Here is a 15,626-nt window from a genome sequence, read left to right on the forward strand (position 1 = left end):
AAAATCAAAGAAAGATATTTTAAAGATTGCTTATTCATACTTCTGTAAGAATATTCAGAGTCAAAATAGTTCTTTTTTTAAAAAGAAAGGAAAAAACAACAGGTGGGCAAGAGCCCCCATTTTGGGGAGCTTAAAGCAGTTTAGTGGGGATTAGAATGAAATAATCTTAGAAAGCAAGTTATCCTGTGTTTGTCAGTTGTGAGGTTCCTGGCACTTTCCTTTAGATCATCTGACTTTAGAGACTTAACACTGAAGAGCGTATCTGGCCTGAAATGACAATGTCTTTTAAGAATGCAAGAAAAAAATTGCCTGCAGTAGTAATCAGATAATGCGGCTTCTTGTCTCTCATGCAGCTTTGCCTAAAGTCTGTTACATGGAGATCTGTGACTCTTCATGTCAAAGACCATGTGGCTCTTCTTTACGTTGCTATTTAAAAAAGAATACAAAAGTTAGTATGATTGTAATGTCAACAATGAAATGCAGTTAGAGATAGAATGGTATATATTACTCTCTTCATCGTTGCCTTGTCTGTCTTTTGTACTGCAGCACAAATGAAAGACAACTTTACATTTAAGAGAAACAGTTCTAAAGCTTCATGCTTCTGATCTTTCTGTCACAACATACTGCAACATGTAAATAGAAAAATATATCACTTATTGTATTTTTATGTCTCATCAGCCTTCCAAATTTTTGATGACTGTCAGATAGCTTGAAAATCTTGTTTTCTCTAAACCTGAGCTCAGCTGTTTCTCGAGAAAGGTACTTACCCTGTGAAAAACCCCCAGGGGAGTAAGGTGTCAGTGAAGACTGCGTGCTACTTTCCTATAATAACTTGCTTCTAAAATAAAATATAGATTGTTTTATACAATCAATATTTTGTAAAGCCAATATATCTTGTTTATGATCCTGGAAAAAGCAAGAAATGCTGATATCAAGAGTTGATATCAAGTAGGATATCCAGAGGTTTTATTCTGAGTATTTCATACTTTACTTCTATTCAGGTGTACTCAAAAAACTTGGAAATATTTAATCGTACAATAAAATGTGATAATAATACTCTTCAGATTGGCCTGTGGCTCAAGACAATTTAGGGGCTTGTCAAACATATTCTGAAAAGGAGAGGTCTGAAAGTCATCTTAAACCCCAGACAGCAGAATGTTCACTGCCCCCACTGACTCCTCCTCCCACTCTCGGGCACACAGTCAGCAGGATCTAGGAGCAGCTGGAGGCAAGAGTCAGGAGCTCCCTCCCTTCCCTCCAACCCTCTGTCCTTCCCCTCTGACAACGTGTAACATGGCTCTGCTTCTGCTTATCCCTCCCCATCTAACTACCTTAAAGAAATATTGAAGGAGTTCTGCTTTAGAAATTTCTTCCATGGACAGATGCCGTCAAAAATCGCTTATGACAGCCACTGTGTTTTAGTTGCCGAAATACATTATTGCGGCTTTAAGGTAACGGCTTTTTGAAGTGGACAAATAAGTTAGAAGCAAAACAAAGAACAAAAAATATTTTATATACAGTATCACATGCTATGATTTTCCCATATTTCTGCTTGCCAAAAGAAGAGTTGGTAACATAGTATTACCAATAGCATACTGTATGTAGACTACTAGATCGTCTACAACTTGCAAAATTAAATTTCTCTTTATTACTTTAAAAGGTACCTACCAGGGGCAGTGGACAGGAGGGATGCGACATGGGTATGGTGTACGTCAGAGTGTACCCTATGGCATGGCAACTGTGATCCGTTCACCCCTCCGAACGTCTCTAGCTTCACTTCGAAGTGAGCAGAGCAATGGCACCGTTCTGCATGACATCACTTCAGACAGTCCAGCTGGAACAAGAGGAGGTTTTGTGCTGAATTTTCACAGTGATCCAGAAGCCATGGGCATTAAGAAAAAAGGAGGCTTATTCAGAAGAGGATCTCTTCTTGGTAGTATAAAACTTAGAAAATCTGAATCTAGATCATCAATATCTAGCAAACGGAGCTCCGTCAGGAGTGATGCTGCTATGAGTAGGATTAGTTCTAGTGATGCCAACTCTACAATTAGTTTCGGAGATGGTGACTGTGATTATTGCCCTATGGAAGACCATGTTGATGCCACCACTACAGAAACCTATATGGGGGAATGGAAGAATGACAAGCGCAATGGTTTTGGTATTAGTGAGCGTTCAAATGGTATGAAATATGAAGGAGAATGGCTAAATAACAGGAGGCATGGATATGGATGTACCATGTTTCCAGATGGCACCAAAGAAGAAGGAAAATATAAAAATAATGTTTTGGTCCGTGGAATAAGAAAACAACTTATACCAATACGAAACACAAAAACTAGAGAAAAGGTGGATAGAGCAATAGAAGGCGCACAGCGAGCAGCTGCCATGGCAAGAACCAAAGTAGAAATTGCAACTTCAAGGTATGTAATTGGCAAATAACATTTGTTCACCACTAGATTTTTAGAAATAAAAATACGTTATAATGTGTGGGCTCTTATGGTTGACAAAGACTCAAAAGCCCAAGTGCGTAAATGTTGTCTTCAAGGAGTGCTTGCTCACCCTTCAGTTTCCCATGTTTATCTTACTGACTTTAATGAAATCAAACATGAAATTTGGAAATATTGAGCCCTTTATTGCAGGAAAGACGTTCATATCTGTTTCATAGTATACTATGAAAGTAGATTTCCACAACTCAGGTATTTCTGCCTAAACTGGAGTACTGCCACGTTATGCCTTTAAACCTACAAGGAAAATAAAACTGATGAGGAAATCTAGAGAGTAATTTGAGAGGTATGGGGTGAAATTGAAATATCTTCCCATAAGCATTCTCTGGTTGTGCTTATTTGTTGATGATTTTTTGGGTAGCTTCTGAGACTCTCTGATACTGCACATTTGACACCGAGCACCTGAAGATGTGTCTGTTTATCTGAGAACGCTGGTATGAGGTGTAAGAAAGCTGGTTGAGGCTCTTGTGCTTTGAGAACCTTGACTGAGTTGCCAAGGACAGTGTCTGCAGAAAGCATTCTGTGCAAGGGGTCTTTAGTTTTAGACCATGCTTTGTCTCCTCCTGCTTCATCTGAATTTGGCTAGGTCTTGTGATCACCATTTCAGATAGCAGCAGTCATTTTCTTCCTAGCCCACTACCAAGCGTTTGAGATGAAAGGGAGAAGTACGACGGTGTAAATATGACGGTGTAAATAGTGGGGAGAGAAGGGTTATTTCCGCTTTTAACTTGTGACCAGCAACCAAGTAAAGTTGTCTGAAATGGAATTCTTAAAAATTAAATCAATGTAGACAATTTCGGTAGGTGTTGCTATAAAGTCTGAGGCTTCTTTTTAAAACTGTTGAATTTTTAATGTTCTTGTGGCAGTTTCTCTTTTCCTTTTGGTTTTCTCAGGCAGGCTTTTCTTGAAATATGCTGTGGACCAGAAAAAAAAAAAAAAGCCCGGAAAAGTGCAAGAAAGAAAATGTTCATGCCATTTTAGAAAAAGGATGTCACATTACACTTACACGTTACACTGAACAACCGATTCTTGACTTAGTGTAGTTGCTAGTGCATGTTCTGTGCTTCTGATAGTCATAAACAGTACTGAAAAGGCTGAGAACGGAATGCGTGGAAAAAACAGAATATATGAATGGCTCATAGCAAAAAATAATGGAGTAGCAAACATGAAGAATTTAGTGTAGTATTAAAGAACTTTTATGATATCCTCCTTTTCAATGCAGTTTGAGTTGTGTGCCATTCCTCCTGTGTTGTTTATTCCCAAAATGTTTGCTGAGCCAAGTGGAAGCAGACCATACTCCTCTTCATAGCTCCCTGCTGGTCATGACAGGTTTGGCTGATAGTTTGACCTGACAGATGCCCACACAGTCATCAACAAAACCTACCACTGTTTTGCTTTCTATTCTTGGTGTCCTTTTATTCGTTTATGTCTGTTGGGGGAAAGATGTCTAAAAAAATCCTCCTTAGTAATCTGTGTAGTCGTCATTTATCTATCATGGCAGTTTGATGTACCAAAAAAAAAAAAAATCTACCAATGAGTTAAACATAGCTTCTCTATGTGTCCAGACATCGGCTGTATGGACTCAGCCTTTGGGTTCTAGAGGCATTTGTGCTGAGGTGTTTTAGATATGATTTTAGCATTGCAGATAAAGAGGAAGCTTTACCAAATTGTATAACATAGAGAAAGCTGCACACCAGGGAAATAGTTACTGGTCTCTACTGTACAGATCTGTTTCCAAAAGAGGTTATACATTTTCAATAAATAAAAATGCTTTTAAAATGGTAGCACAGCTTAGGAGTCTTGATTGTATATTATAGTTTTATTAGCTGTATTTAAGACAAAATATTAAGGGATAAATATAAAAATCTCATAAGTTTTTGGAATTTCAGAAATATGTTGCATATTTTCCCCTTTTAAGATAATAAAAGATTGTTTTTTTTTTTAAACCACTGTAGACAGTAATTGGGTCAAATGCATCTTTAATCCTTTTGTGGTCAAAGCAGTTAGGTTTACTCCATGTGCCTTTTTGGGGGCTTTGTTTGTGAAAGGAAAAGCAAAGTGCAAGTCAAATGCTGGAACATGTTGCCTTTTGGGAGACGTTAAAAAGCCTCAAAAATCCAGTGAAGCAATAGTCGACCAGAAATTTTTGCTGGGGGTACCAAATACCTCTCGCTGTAGGGGTGTGACGCTTCTTTTCATTGCTATAATGTGTCTTATTCAAAGTCTGCAGTTCACTATCAAAATTTGGGTCTTTTTTCAGCTTTTGCTTTAGCTTACTGGAATTATTACACTTTTTTCCTAGTATGAAAATCACTTAAGTTCTTATTAGAATGGCTATTTAGTATATTATGTTAACTTTGCCTTCACCACTACTTAGATGGTATAAACTGTAGCATTTTTAGAATCTTTTGGGGCGTTGTATATAAACTTATTTTGTAATAGTAAGTGTTTTAGGTGTGTTACTTAGTATTTCAGGTGTTCTAAAAATAACAGTGCTGTAAGTAAATGCATAGCATTGGAAGCAGAAGGCATGATGCTGGCTTACATATGATGTTTCATATGTCAGATTCTTTGTAGAAAAATCTGTAACAAAGGTTTAGAAATGAGCTAACCGAGCCTGGCCAAATTTTTCTTCTCCCTTCACATTTTTTTCTAGCTAACGCTCAATTACATATTCTGCTTTTATTGTTGACTCTCTGAAGAAGAAGAAACTTTTTGAGGACGTAGAGGGACAAGATCAAATGACAGTAAGAGTAAGAAATATGAATAGGAGAAGAAGAAAGATAATAAGAAAGAAGAAATAATGCTTGGTGGGAAAGCGAAAGAGAAATCAAAGAAATAAAATGTTTCCCTATTGATCTTTTTGTTATACTCCACTGGTCTTTTAGGCCATAGAACAAGCAGGTTAAAGAATTGTATCTTTTTGTACTCTGTATTCCAGAGAAGTCAAATATTCTTTTAATTATCCCAAAATTGTGAATAAGTTTGAAGTAAGGTATGCCGCCATAATATGCGGTGAGAACTTTTGACCACCTTAAAAGATACATTGTAATGGCATTTCATTACATAAACACCTGAGGTTTCAACCAAGAATAGTGGTGCCATTGTTATGCACTGCACAAATTAATTATCCTTTCTTGGAGGCCTTGCAGTCTGGGTAAATGGCAAAGCCATTCAGAGTAACTGTTTTGGATTACTCAATTTTATTTTTAACATGTTTGTATTTAAGCTAGCAAACACTGTAGCTTAGTTTCATCCTCTACTTTCCTATGTAGACTGAGTCATGTACCTGTTAAAACTCTGGTTCTGGTGCTGTGTGATGTGCGGCCTACCCTGTTTTGTGCTATTGCTGCAAAGCAGCCTCCAGTTGGTGAAAAGGCCACAGGAGGATCATGCTGGAAGACTGCTTTGCTAGCAGAGACTCAGTATAATCATTTTTATTCCGGTTACATTTGAGAGTGAGCACACTACCGTGGCCCAGGCTTTCTCAGGAGCCTGCTTTTCCTAGTTGTCATAATTGCCTCCTGGAGCCTGTAGCTGGCTTGTATAATTTACAGTGCTATGGATAATTTTGAGAGCTCTGGCTTACCCTGGGGCCTGGCCTGGCACTGCACCAGCCTGGGCCTGGCAGCTTAATGTTGGCTTAAAGTCACTGGGCAGCACCTGCTCCTGAACTGCACTCCTCAGTTGTCTGCCTCAGCGTCCTAGTATTTGCTGTAGAGCAGTTATATAAGAAATCAGTGCTTATATTTTTCATAACCTTAATAAAGAGTAAGTTTCAGTATACTGTGCTGTATGTGGCTGGTTAATGTTAAAAGTGCATGGAAATCTCAGGCATGGGTACCGAATTGCGTAGTAGCTAGTTCCTGCATCGTGCTCATTACCTTGTGTGAGTAGTACTCTCAGCTTGGCCTGAACACACTGTGATTTCTAGGGAGAGCTGGAATTAAATGCGTGTAGTAGTATAGTTTGTGTCCACACTAGCTGGCAGCTGCCAGTCATTCCAAACTGTGTTGAATTATGAACACTGCACACAGGTTTCCATGACGGATTAAGCTGACTCTACCAATCTCACTTTACTCAAGGAACTAAACTGGACACTTGCAAGACTAGTGCCTCTCACATCTCTGAGATGCTTTACTTATTATAGCTGAAATATGAACATTGTGTTTAGGGATAGGATCCAACAGATACCAAAGGTATTTATATAAGACTACTTGCTTTAGTACAAGGCTGCTTTGGGTTCAAAAAAAATCATTTTTAATCATTTTACTCTACGATTTATTTGAAGATAACAAAATATTGTGGTAAAACTTAAGTGTTCGGCTACTATGGATAGCAATGTTAATGTTCATTCTGCATTCTGTAGAGGAAACTGTGTTTGTTGAAGCTGGTGGGAGTTATGCTACTGACTTTAATGGGGCCACATTTTCACTCAGATTTTTCATATAAGTCATTCAAAAGAATATCACCTTGGCCCATTCCTCTGTGGTTTGCTAGCATATGAATAAAGCCTCTATTTGAAGTAGTAACAAATTATATAGACGTCGCCAGCTACTACACAGATTTGATTTCTTTTTAGTATTTTATGTAGTACGATCACATGGCTGAAAATAAGCAAAATTACTTGACTGCTGTCCCTCAGTTGTATATTTAAGAAAGCCTCAAATATTTAACTTTCTGATCAAATTATCTGTAACTAAATATACCTACCTATATCAGAAATTCCTAATACCTATAGGGTTGTGGGGGGAAGCTTTTAGAACAGAAATTGGAGTGTAACCAGTTCTGGAGTACAGCTGATTTGCTTTATATTTGAATTAGGCATAGAATTTGTTGCCCCAAAGTTGTTGTCCTAACATGCTTCAAATCAGGCGATTTCTGGTTAAAGACTGAAAGTGAATTCTGCTTTCAAAACATAAAGGAACCAATCCTTTGTGCAGCATTTATTTCAAAATGACCATGTAAGAAAAACTTTTTCAGAAAGGTTTCTATATTGAAAATGCTTCTCTCTACAGAGGGATAAGGGATTTTGCTTAATTTCCGGAATAATTAATTTAGGAGCTGAAAGAATCTTTGCAGTGGCAGCCTAGCAGATGTACATGAAAACACCAACACTTTTTTTGATGATACTGAGTTTATACTAGAAGAAGACCAATATATTTTTGTAGCCAGTGAGATGAGCTATTATGCAGGCGGCTTCTTTAGTTTTTACACAGCATCCATCGATTGTTCCAAAGTTAAGCCTCAAACAGCATCTGCCTCTTCTGACTTTTGGGAGAGTTTCTGTGATGCAAATAAATCTCTATTAAAAAAAAAAAAGGAAAAAAAAAAAAAGCTGTATCATTTGTAGTGGTCAGTCGCATAGAAACCAGAGTGAAAAGCCATTAGACTTATATTATTGATTGATTCATAACATAAAAATGTTCTCATAAGTAACAAAATATCAAATATCTTTACAGGTATGCTGCGTATGGCTAGTAATCAGAGCCTGAGAAATTTACTTGATGTTTTGCTTAAAGACTAAGCCAATTAATATAGAATCTTCCCACCTTCTTTCCTTAAAGAAATAAGAAAACGTGCTGTCATCTAGCTGTAGCGCTGTTATTCATTTTTTTTAGAGTAGCATGTTTTGCAATAAACAATGACAGCAGATAAAAGTCATTTCAGTGATATAGCTAGTGTCTCTTATGTTGATCTAATAATATATTTCCCAAATAATTAATTAATTTCATGAAAACTGGTATAGTTAAATGCGTAATCTTTTTTATTTGAATACCAGTTGATCAGTGATACGTTATGAATTTTATCCCTTTTTCTGGCCCTTAGTTCTTTTTCCTGTTGTATATAATAAACATTGATATATATTTTCCTACATTAATTTCCTTTTTTTTCCTACCTCTCTATTATTTTCCCCTCTTCTTACTGCTTTATTGGTACCTTGTCATGTTTTCTGCTGCTTTGTTCTTCTCCGGTTCTCTGCTCTCATTGGCAAAGTCCAGGAAGGCGGAGGTTGCTTTCTCTGTGGATAGTAGCCAGCAGTAGATTTTTTTTCCTGTGTGAGCTTATCTCCCCTCAAACTCAGGTAAGCTTCTGACATTGTCAACAACCTATTGATTATTCTTGCTGTCCTCTTTAGACATCTTTCCAGACCTACTACATAGAGGTGGTCTCCCAAGAGCTCGTTCCTGAGGTCAGCTCAAAGCCCATCACTATGTATGAAGAAGTTAGAGGTTTTTTGCTATGCGCATCACTCTACAGTTATCTACATTGAACTTCGTTTGCCATTTAACAGTGGTTAGTGAGTTTTGTTCATCCCTTCTTTGTAGTTGTCCCTCACGTTTCTGTTCTATAACAAGGTAGTATTCACAAATTCTGTCACCTAGGTGCTCATGCCTTTTCTTATATAATTTCTGAAAACATTGAGTCAGTTTTACAGCTATTCAAAAGGACTTAAAGCACAAAGATGGAAACTGACAAGATTCAAAGGGGTCTTTTGGCAGATGCAGATGTGCACCAGTGCATTAATTCACTCTTAGCTTTTACTTGGAGCTAAGCTTTCATACCAGTCATGATTAGAAACAACTTCCATGGGGGAAAAGAGAGAAAACCAATAAACCTTAGTTATGACAAAAGTTGAGGTACCTTCATAGGAACCATCTCTGTGTATTCAGCACAAGTTGGCGATTCAGGCTCCATCATGTACAGGAATTTTTAATGCCAGTTGTACAAACGCCTTAGGAATATCTTGAAGATGACAAAGTGCATTGAATATCGCAATAAAATACAAAATATGTATCAGGGATAATATGTGAGCCAGAAGTTGTGAGTAAGAAGTCTAAGTTAATGGCAGTGCCAATTGGCAGAATGCTTTATGAAGATACAGTCGGGAGATGCCCAAAGCATTCAGATGCTTGTTACCTCTGCTGTTTGGAGTCCTGCGTTTACCTTAATGTGTCTCGACCGGGGCTTCATTTGAGTTGTGCTAAAAATCTAGCAATTATGTACATTCTTTTCATATAAGTAATGCCATTTATAGCATTATTTTGTGATTCATAAAAGAATATGTTTCTGGAAGTCATAGATTAGCAAAGAAAGTGGGAATGGCACTTGTCATATCAATTCTGTTGGAAGTTGCAGATAAGCTGGGTGCCTTTTGTAATATTCGGAAATATTTGCTTTGTACTGATCTGCTGAAGTGGTTTCCATTGAAGAGGCTTTCATTTTCTTCCCGTGTCTAAACTTCTTGTGCGAAACTGTTGCAGTGTCTAAAGTTGCTGGCACATAGAGTTTCTTGACCATGCAGTGTACAAATAGGAACAATAATTGTTTTATGTTCTCAATTGATAATGAATTATCAGAAAAATTCATACTGGATGTTTCATAGCCCACTAGTTAGCAACTGATGTTTTTTAGGGTATGTTACATCAGTGAAGAATCTGTCTTTTCGTTTTTTTTTTTTCTAATGTAGAGTTTATACCTGTTTCAGAAACAGGTTTTGTTTAGAGATTGAAAAGGGATAAAGCAAGACTGGTGTGTATTTTTTGTGCTCACAGTTTAGATCATTCAAAATGTAACATTTAGATCACTCGCCTGTAGTAGATACGGTCATATTGCTTGTTGATAATTTAACTTTTAAAAAATGTCATTTGCTATTCTACTTTTTGTTATTAAGAAAAGACACTGAGCATTTTCTTTTCAAAATCCATATCTGTTATATGCCCAGATGTTATGCATTTCAGATGGAAAACCTGCTTAGTGGTGCTCCTGGGATCAACCTTTGCTAGCAGCAGGATTAGAAAAGCAGATAGCATTTAGCTTTTAGCCTTTATGGGTCTCTGGGCAACGAATGCAGATGGTCATTAGTCAAAACGATAGTTCTGAATAAGTTCACTAAGGAGTTTGTCCTAAATTTGATTTGATGTCTTCTTCAAATTTTAGTGGCTCAGAATATGTTCTAAATGGCTTTGAACAGTTCATTCTCAAGTTTCAGCTTTGAGATATAATAAATATTTGATGTGAATTCACCTGCCCCTTGTGTTTATGATGATTGAAAAGCCATACAAGTGGTCTCAGGGTCTATATAATAGTTACGTGTGAGTTAGTAACTGCTGACAGATATAGTTCCTGGATGCCAAGATGACCTTTGGCCATGGACCTTAGTGGTGAGTGGACAGTAGGAAGGAGCTGTTCTCCCTTTCAGGAAGCTGAGAATACAGGACAGATAGATACGTTATCAGAAGTCTCTGACACTTTTTTTATACACCTAGATTTTCTCAGCCTTCAACAAAGAGCCAAACTGAAACCTTTTGGATATAGAACACACTGTTAAATTTTAGATGAATATAAAAAAAGTCCTCAGAAATGCTGAATTATGCCCTAATGTTTGAGCAGTGATCATCCGAGTTTTGCTTTGACTAAATCTGAGAGCTGGCTTCCTCACAGCAGAAGTTTTTCCATTTATTTGCTGTTCCACAACATAGTCCATCAGCTGTTTGTAGAACAGTCTAACTGAATCTTCATAGCCCAGACTGAGAAAAGTCAGCTTAAACTATGAAAAAGTGATTCATGATTTTGCCAGTCTTCCTTGCTTGTTCAAGGCCACTGGCAATTGAAGGAATCTGGTTCTGCTTTGAGTGTATCCAAGCATGAAAAAGGTACTTTTCTCTTTCCAAAAAAAAAAAAAAAAGAGAGAGAGAGCGCGCGCATATGAATGAATGAATTTGCCTGGAAAATATTCTTCCTGATACATGAAAGTGCATATCCAAGTTGATGTATAACCTAGCCCTGCTTAATTCCGTGGCACAATAGTTCTGGTTTTGCATAGAAATTCATTTTTGTCAAAATTACAGTGACAGTTTCCTCTTGGATTATCTACTTTTACACACTTGCTGTTAAACTTAAAATTATTTGATATTATCTGCTTGACCTTGACAAGTTTTCTTGTCTCTTCCTTCCTGAGTAAAAGTAACTTGTGTATTCAAGATGTTCTGATCTCCTCTTCCTCTGTTTGACACTAGGTCATCTCATTTTGCAAGCGCAAGTTTAAAGCGGGGGGTGGGGGGGGAGACTGGATGTGTTTAGGCTGAGTTTAGGAAACAAGCAACTTCTACCTAACTTTCAAGTTTCCATCCAATAAATGAAACCTGGGAACAGATTAAATAAAACCTTTCAGATAGATAGTTCAGATAGTTGTTTCACAGTAAGGAGTGTTTTGACTCATGTCACTATCAAGAATATTGGCTGTTAAGGACAATATTTTCCATGTGCTTTGCCCCTCATACTCTTCTACTTTCAGTTTTAAAAATGTTTTGTTCCTTATGAAATGAATATAAAGTAGAATATAAAGAAAAATGAATAGCATGATTCTTTTAATAACATCAATTTTAAGAATTATAAATTTACCTTTACTTAATTTTCACGATTGTATAGTTCTGTGAAAAATTTTAAGAGCATAATATAAAGAATGTATTATTTAGTAAAATAAACGTTTAACATTAGTGCAGCTACAGTGCAGTGAGATGGAACTTGGAGGAAAAAATCAACGTTTAGATTTTAGGGAAGTTTTAAAATTGTAGTAGCATCTCTTTATGGTTGCTCTACTGTCAGTACTTCTTAAAAGTACTATTTTTCAGAAAAAGTAGAAATGGCTTCATGATATCCACGTGCCATGAAATTCATATGCCACCCTGAAATCATCTACACAGTTCATTTCCTATTTGATTTATATGTTGAGATGTCTTATTGTTTTGCATTACGAGATTGCTGTTTGAAGAATTTTTGCGAAAGCTTTCCTTCTTTGTTTTAACTCTTTATTCAATTGTTTATGCATAAAAGTCATCCACTTCCTAGTCACTAATACGCCATCCTTAGGAAGGGGTGTTGTTATGAGGAATTTAAGACCTTTTTTTTATTATTATTTCCTTGAAGATGTATATTCACGGTCAATAGCCCTACATTTTGACTCTGTTATTGCTATTAGTGTAATGTGTTTTCTTCTCTTGGAAAGAAATGCATTACATGGATTATCAAAGCACTAAAAATATCTTTTGCTTAACCACCAATTTATATAACAATCCGTTTTCTGTTGGTTGCTGGTCTCATGCTGTGGTGCATTTTAGAAATCTGCATTTTATATCACATCAGGTGAAAAAAGTTTTCAGTTTACATCAAATCTTCTTCCAGTTTTTCAAAAATATCTTTAATCTTCTGGATGAAAAAATTAAACAGAATTTACTGAAGGCCTCTGGTAAACATTATCATTCCAAATTTGAAAATGCTGCTTCTTTCATAAAAGATACTCCTCCTTATTTGGTCACCCTGGAACAGTATTTTTGATGTTTTCTTTGGGTTTACGGTTTGGTGTGAGAGGGTATTTTTTAATGAATAGTAATTTAGACCAGATCTGGTGCTGAGGGTCACAGAAGTCTGAAATAAGATGAGACATTTTGCTGGAAAAGATTTTTACATATTCAGGAGATTTGGTCACAGTGACCAGCTGTATAGCTAAGTGTCTTCCTCCTTTTGCAGTTTCTGTATTGTATGAATTCAAGGATTTTCTAGAGTTAATCTGCTCCAGAGACCTATAAGGAGAGCACAAGAGGAAAATAATTCCTCCTTCCCATGATTAATTAAATCGTTGTCATTTCAAGATGTTTCTCTAAAATATTTCTTTAAATTACTCTTTAACATCTGCAGTGACATGGATTTATCTGTCAGCACTCTCTTCCAGTCCGTTCTTCAGTGAACAGGACTAGCAGTAAGTTGATGCTGTAACTCAAAGAATTATTTTTACATTGGTGAATGAAGGAAAAAAAGGAGAGGCTTAATTTCAACAGATACATGATTGACTGAAGTGCTCATCAAAAATGTTTGTGATGAGTTTATAGAGTGCTGTTTCTTTTTTTTCCCTGCAAAAACATTGTTCTGTATTGCAGTGGAACTGTTGCCTGTGATCAGGTTGCCTAAGATAGGGCTGCAACACTTGTTTGTTGTGAATGTGACAAGACAAGTCAGCTCACATCCTAAGGTCAGCAAAGTGTCACCTCAGTCTGCAGTTGCATCCTTTCCTGCTATTTGTTTTTTTTATTGTGTAGCTGGAATGAAAAAGAAAAACCTGAAAGTATGAAAAAAGGAAATGATGTAATCACAGCAATTCCTTTACAAGTAAAGGAAAAGAGTTTACTTACAGCCAGCTGGTTAAAGGGCATGAGAACATCCTGAAAAGTAATTGGGCCCCTTTTGTTGAAGTCTTTTGATATATCCCATTAGCTTGTTTGGTGTTGCTCTGAAATAATGCCTACAGACAAAGGCATATAACAGACCTTCTTCCCTTTCGTCAGTGCCAAAAAAGCGCTGTTATCGTAGTACATAGCATCATCTTTTAGCTAGTACTGTTTACATGGTGCTTCTGGAAGAGTATGTACACTAAGGGTTCAAACTTTCCTCAGCAAGCCTGTGTGTGCCTTTGCCCATATAGCTCCTTACAAGTGAGTGGGAGAAGCCAGTGCCTCCTTTAGACTTTTCTCAGAGTCTATCTCTGCAGTCATGTGCCAAGTAAAGTGTAAGAGTTGAGAGCGGCAGTCTCTATTATTTGTTCCTGATTGAAGAGCCTATCAATTGCTTTAGTGCTCTCACTCCATCCTGTCTGAAATATTTTTCTCAACACCTTACATCTCATCTTTGAAGCTGTACAATCTTTGGGGTCTGTTTAGTATATATGTGTAAAATGAATTAAATGATGTAGCCTAGTCTGATTGTCATCTTGCAAGTGATAGCATAACATACCAATTGATAAAAGGAGCAATGAGAAGATTTCCTCACGTTTTTTAGATCTTTGTTATTTTGTTTAAATCCAGAAATATAGTCTTGAAAAGCACTGTCCTGATAAGAATGAACATAGTTTTTCTCTGTCACTGCTTTCCTTGTTTACCAGGAAAGAAATGACAGGCTTTTAGTCTTCAAATCTCTATTTTCTTCTCACAAAGCCTCTGTCAGTGGAGGTTGGGGGCTTATGCGAATGCTGCCAGCCACTAGACAGAATGTTATGGACGCATTGTGGCTGTCTCCTTCACCTTTCTACAGCTGAAACGTGGCTAAATATTTATGCCAAAGAAAATAGTCGTGGATTTTTATAATTTAATAAAAAAACTTCCGATATGAGCATGATGTTGGACCTAGTGACTAAAGCAGTGAATTCAAGCACTGACTTTGTGAAGAAGCTATATGTTCTTTAACAGCAAGTATATGGGAAGACTAGCATGATTCATATTGTATCTCTAAGAGAAAGTAGATGACTTTCTCTATAGGAGTGTCTTAATATGAGAAAATTCTCTTTGTACTAAATTGATCTGAAATTTAAAAATACCATCAGAACAGAGAGAGAACTCTTATGTCTTTTCATATTAAAATTTTACAATGTTCCCGTATTAGAACTCAAAATAATAAATCCTTTTCTGACCTTGTCCTTTAATAATTCTAGGTGTGATTTATGAAAAAAATTGATAGACTCTGGTACTAAGATAAGTTGTTTGTTTTGCTGATTTTTATTGTACCTTTTATTCTGAAGGAACGCAGTGACTTTACATGTTGTCATCAACAACTCATCGTTGCCGTTGCTCAGTTAATTCTGAGGTGAAGAGAAGCTAGAAAGCAGCAAAAAGCTTACTGCTCAGCAGATGCAGGAAAAAATTGGTCAAAAGAGTTTTAAAAAATTCACCTTACTCTTAAAATACTTCCTCTGATGTTACTGACTTTAAGAGAGGACAAAACATCTCTTTTTAAAGTTATAATCCCCCCCCAAAAAAAACCCCACAGACAAATGGCATATAGTCCATTGTGGCTTTGGAGGATGAAAGAATGAGCTGAACCTGGCAGAGCTTCAATTTATTTTCCATATATTCCACTGGTGAAAATATTAAATGCTGGCCCTGCTGACATCCATAGCAAAACTTCTACGGATTTCAGTGATACCATGATGTCACTGATGGAACAGTGTTCTTTGTGAGCTGCATGTTTTGTGGGAGTAACAGACAGTTAGAAAGGCTGAAGATAAGATATTAGAAGTTCCCAGCTGGACCTTGAGGGTTAATCAAGTACAAAAACAGTCCAGTTACCAGTGAAGAA

At 36.8% G+C, this 15,626-nt stretch overlaps 1 protein-coding gene across 4 annotated transcripts in view; it reads left to right on the forward strand.

Annotated features, from left to right (window-relative positions):
• JPH1 (junctophilin 1) overlaps positions 1-15,626 on the forward strand; it is an 86,025-nt gene that overhangs the window by 5,813 nt on the left and 64,586 nt on the right. For all 4 annotated transcript variants that reach the window (XM_068932482.1, XM_068932481.1, XM_068932483.1 and 1 more), the window contains exon 2: positions 1,661-2,417. In XM_068932482.1, the coding sequence (XP_068788583.1) occupies positions 1,661-2,417 (757 nt within the window). The remainder of the gene's footprint in view (positions 1-1,660; positions 2,418-15,626) is intronic.

The sequence above is a fragment of the Struthio camelus genome, chromosome 2, assembly GCF_040807025.1.
Source record: "Struthio camelus isolate bStrCam1 chromosome 2, bStrCam1.hap1, whole genome shotgun sequence".
Classification (NCBI taxonomy): domain Eukaryota; kingdom Metazoa; phylum Chordata; class Aves; order Struthioniformes; family Struthionidae; genus Struthio; species Struthio camelus.